We start from the raw sequence: 5,102 nt of genomic DNA, 5'->3' as shown, positions 1-5,102 counted from the left end.
TAGTAAATTTAGCGCTTAAAAATTGCTTCCGTTTCCTAGTCTAAAAAATATTTTGGTTTTCGTTTTTTTTTTTTGGAAATGAACATTTAAGTACTTTAAAAAAAAAATCAGCCTCTACTCAGTTAGATATTTATGAAAAGCTTAATGAAACTTAAACTAATACACTTTGAATATAAACTATTTATTTTTAAGAAATTAATTCAATGGTTAAATACTTAGTACTTCGAAACAAATTTATAAATTTAAATAAGTATTCATAAATGTATGTAATCGTTCAAAAACATTAATATATTACTTTGTACAACATAAGAAGCCTTAATTTCACAGGTAAAAAGTCAAGTTCATAATCCATAAAACTTGTTGGTCAAAGCTTCGCAAAATTAGTTAATAAATAATATTTATTTTATTGACATGTTCAAAGTAGCAAATTGAAACAGAAATATTAATGGAATTGCCAATAGATGCTTTGCACTTTTAATTGAACAAAAATAATACTTATAATATCAAACAATTCGAAATATGTAAATTAAAACTTATAATTATTCAAGTTTGGTAGTTAGTGGTCATTTAAGCCGATTTGCAATTGTACTGTAAGTGTAACTTTGGGTGGCAATAAATTACAGACTTATATGTATACATATCTATATATTCTATGTAATTCAATAAGCTTTTAAAATACGTAACAAATGTACTAACATATATACTAAATCTTACATAAATACAATTTCGGCAGCAATATTTAAATTTTAAAATAAAAAGTTTAAAGTAATAAAATTAGGCATATTTTTGGAGTTTTTGATTAAAGAAAATTATTATACATTTTTTTTTGTTCAATGTAATAAAATACCCCTTTTATAAAATAATAATTATTAAAAGGTTAGGTTTTTTAAAAATTATTAGAAAGCATTTCATAATATAATCGTACAAAAAAAAAAAAACTTGGAACTGCAATTTCCTTACAGAATATTTTGCAATTGCAAAGAACATCTTATATCCTTCTATCATATCATAACTGCAGTTTCTTTTCTTAAACACAATATTGAAGATTTGGCCTTAAACTTTTACGAATTGTCAAAATTTGTACGAAAAATTTTTTATAGTTTCGATTCTGAGGGAATTTAGAAACCTTCACAACTAAAGCTGATTACGTAGAAGTCTTTGCTGTTAAGAGTACCCCAAGACTACGTATACCCAATAGTTTTCAGTTACTTTAAGTAATTTAAGATATAATCTAACTTAAGATACTAAGCGAGTTCAAGATATATAAAAGTAGTAAATTAGTAAATACATTTAAATGTACATTTTAAATCAACTTATAAACGTAGTAGTAATTGTCCAAAGTATTCAATAAAAACTAATTATGTACAACAAACTTGAGTTACTATACTATATAGTAAAAAATTAAACATCGCTTTTCGTGAATAAATTTCTTGAGCAAGCAGAGGCTGTCAAAACTGAAAGCGAAAACATTTCAGTGCTTTTTATAAACATTAAGTGGCAATTTTCATCATTTCGCTTCGTTAAATATTTAAATCCTTTCACTAATTAAAGTTTTCCATCAAATATTTTATCGTTAAAAACTCATATTTCTTCTTCCGCTGTCATAAAACCAATGCTTAAGCTCTATACAGCAGTGCTGCATAAACTAAACCCCTTTGTCGCGCCTCCTATCCGGGCAAAGGGAAGAAGACCAGCAACAAGAATGTGACTATGAAGACACACGATAGTATGATTGTAAGCACATGGGAGTCGTGCTTCAGCAATAAAGAAGTGCCGGCTTCCTGCGCTGCTGCTGCTGCATCACCACCGTTCACACCACCAACGTCCACCAACTTGCCGACGCTGCCTTCGTCGGTAGCCAGCTTGTCATCATTCAACTCGACAACGCGATAAATGCTAATATGCTATTATTGCATCGATTTAGTTGCCGTTGTTGTTGTTGTTGTTGTTGCAGTGCATTTCACCTTAGTGTTCCCGCCAGTGCTGCTATTAAGGCTTCCATTTAGGCTGTTATTCGGTGATGGCGTTACCTTGGCTGCAGAAGAATGTTCGAAAAACTCAATACGCTTCGAAACAATCGGCAAGGATTCATCAACCGCAGTGCTTGGTTCCTTCTTATGCAGCGCGCTGTAATCAATCAACTTGTACTTGTTGCCACCGTCAACTGAACGACTTTCCACTTTTAGTTTTAGTTCCTCGTTGAATGTTGGCTTCTCGTTGATCAGCTGGTATGCGCCATCCCCTGCGCCACCCCCTCCGCCGCCACCGACACCGATGTTGCCGCTGCCACCACCGCCACTAACTCCACCGATTACTTCGCTTTCGGTTTCCACAATTGTTTGCAGCATGCATTGATTGTTGTTCACATGCCCGTAGTTGATGCACGTGCTGCCACCGGAGGAGGTGGAGGAGGAGGAGGAGAGTAAATTGAATTTAATCTTTTGAAATGTTTTCAACTTGGCATGACGAAAAAAATCTGCAACATGATGGCGCTGCTGCTGCTGCTGCTGTTTTGCTTTACTGTGGCTCTGCGCCCCCTCAGCATCATTCATGTCAGCGTCCAACTCATCTCGCTCATCCTCCTCCTCATCGCCTCCAACGCCTTCATCGACGTCATCATTATCGAAATCGTCGTTTGCATTCAGCGTCTCAATGCCAACACCACATTCACCATTATCACCTCTAACACCATTACCACCACTACCACCGTGTCCATTCGTCAGCACGGTTACGTCGAAATGACACTTTGCACTCAAATTAAATGTGGAATTGTCTAGGCCAAGCGTATGCAACGTTGGCTGCAGCATCTGTTCTTTGGTGCAGGTTGCAGTGAGTTGGTGCTCATACTCGTGCTCAAAGGCGCCGTCGCCACGCCCATTATCATTCTGTGTTAAAACGCAACGACGTTGATAATCGAAGTGTGTTTGTTGTTGTGGTTTTGCCTGCTGCTTTTGTGGCTGTTCAGTCTCTACTTCTTTTTGTTGTTGTTGTTTCAGTTTGTCCTGCTGCCTTTGCAATTTCAACTTTAACTCATATTGTTGTTGCAAATTTCGTATATTTTGATGATGTGGATTATGATCCAAGGCAATCAACGCTGAGACAGTTTTCAAAACAGCTGAGGGATTAGGCAACTTTTGTGAATTTTCATTTGTTTCTTTTATTTGCATACTATTTTGGATTTGTTGTTGTTTTTGGGGATCGTTATTGTTTATGGAATTTTTGTTGTTATTGCTGTTGCAGTTGCTGCTGCTGTTGGAAGCGTCGTCGGAGGGGGGCACAATGTCTGCACAGGAGCAAATCAACTCCTGCAACCAACACCAATAACAGATTTTTTGTTTGCATTTAGACCGTTTAGACAAATTAATAAATCAAATAGGTATTTTTTATATTTTTTATTTTGGTAATAGGAAAGTGATGGGGTTTATAGTATGATGCAGATATTTAAATATACATATGTATGTATGTCAACAATTGTTAATTCAGTTAGTGAAGGTCAGTGGGAATAGCTTTGAGTTAAATAGTTCATGGCCATATAATAATTTGTCAGCTAGAGTTAGCAAATATAAGGAAACTATGCATTGTTCAAATTATATAGACCTCGACAAAAATCTTTATATAAACTTATACCACATCATCGCCTTAAATGAAAATTAAGTTTCAACCTTTCCGGCAAAGATAAGGCATAGCAGTGATACAGAATTAAGAATACTACTTAGATATATTCTGGTTAGATATCTAACCCGCTTAGGTAACGAATATTTCTAGCTATGTTTATGCTTGAAATGCTATTCGATCTGCACCTTTCGCTCACTCAAATCTAGTTTCTGAGAGAAGTCGCCAGATTCTCTTCCAATGTTCATTTTGAAACACTTTGCGGAAATCGGGATCTCTTCATTGCTTAAAATGATATTACGTTTCCAGGCGACCATGTCGGGAAATTGCAATTGCGGTCAAAGTTGTGGTTGTTATTGTAACAGCATACAACTTCCCCAAAGAGCTTTTGGTGAGTGTTGCAGGAGTGACAGTCCTTGGCCAGATATAAATCTGGGTCATTCCGGTTATGTAGACCCGACTGTCGTGCGGTCAAAGTCAGCTTCCGAGCTTCTGTACTGACCCCGGCAATGTTCAGAATGGAATCAAGGCTCTTGCCTTTCTCAGCCTAATTCTCAGAGCGTCTGTTATTTGGTTAACTTCATCAGCCAAGGGTAAAAGGTGGCAAGGATCGTCTTTTCAGCGTGCATGCTGTTACAACAACAATAACAACAACCGAATTTTAAAGTAGTCTATCAAAATTGTGATGAAGTTCATTTCACGCACGGCAGCTATGCTAATAAGAAAACGAAGTAGCCCCCTTAATATATCAGATTGGCTACACGTTTGTTAGTATTTGGCCGAGCTTCCCCTCCGACTTGTGGCGTGCGCCTTGATGTTGTCACACAAAGCGGAGGGACTTACAGTTTTACGCCGACTCCGAACGGCGATTATATTTTTACGAGAAGCTGTTTTTCATGGCAGAAATACACTCGGAGGTTTGCCATTGCCTGCCGCGGGACGACCGCTGTTAAGAAAAAACCTTTTTGTATATTTTTTGCGATGTTGCTTTGACCAGGGCTTGAACCCAGGTGCTGGGGAGTGAAAGCGCGTACTGCTTACCACGACACCAAAGCGGCCAAGAAATAATTATTGCATTATATAAAGGCGCCCGTTTACCAAATTTCAGTGGGATATCTTTAACCCTCAGGAACTAGCTTGCTTTTAAACTCACAAACGAGGCTAAATCGACGCAACTCGTCATCCTAATAATGTAGGTATAACTTTTAAGTGTGTATGTATCTCTTCTTCTACATGTACTTAAAACCATCAAGCCCAGGTGTAATACCATTTTATTTCATGAACAGGAAATGACACGTTATAAATGAAACTAAAGCAGGTTTCAGTATTTTCAGTGCCAGATTTTTTTGTAGTACCATGATTTCACTATTGACTCAAAGCTATTCAACTTTTTACCCTCTCTAAGGTTAGGAAAAGTTAGTATATACCTACAATTATTTTTTAATAACATCACTCACCTCATCTACACCGATTCTGCGACAAGCTTCCAA

The 5,102-nt window shown here is 36.7% G+C and overlaps 1 protein-coding gene across 1 annotated transcript; it reads right to left on the bottom strand.

The window, feature by feature from the left end:
* Positions 1-886: 886 nt before the first annotated feature.
* LOC108370961 (probable serine/threonine-protein kinase DDB_G0282963) lies at positions 887-5,102 on the bottom strand (the record flags this gene model as incomplete). Its single annotated transcript, XM_017626421.1, is given in 2 exon segments — positions 887-3,305; positions 5,070-5,102. Coding segments are annotated over 2 exon segments (1,671 nt in total), but the record flags the coding sequence as incomplete, so codon positions are not given.

The sequence above is a fragment of the Rhagoletis zephyria genome, unplaced genomic scaffold, assembly GCF_001687245.7.
Source record: "Rhagoletis zephyria isolate East Lansing unplaced genomic scaffold, Rhagoletis_zephyria_1.1 Rzeph_scaffold_04598, whole genome shotgun sequence".
Classification (NCBI taxonomy): Eukaryota; Metazoa; Arthropoda; class Insecta; order Diptera; family Tephritidae; genus Rhagoletis; species Rhagoletis zephyria.
The sequence above is the reverse complement of the archived record's forward strand: the minus strand, read 5'-3'. Positions and strand labels throughout refer to the sequence as shown.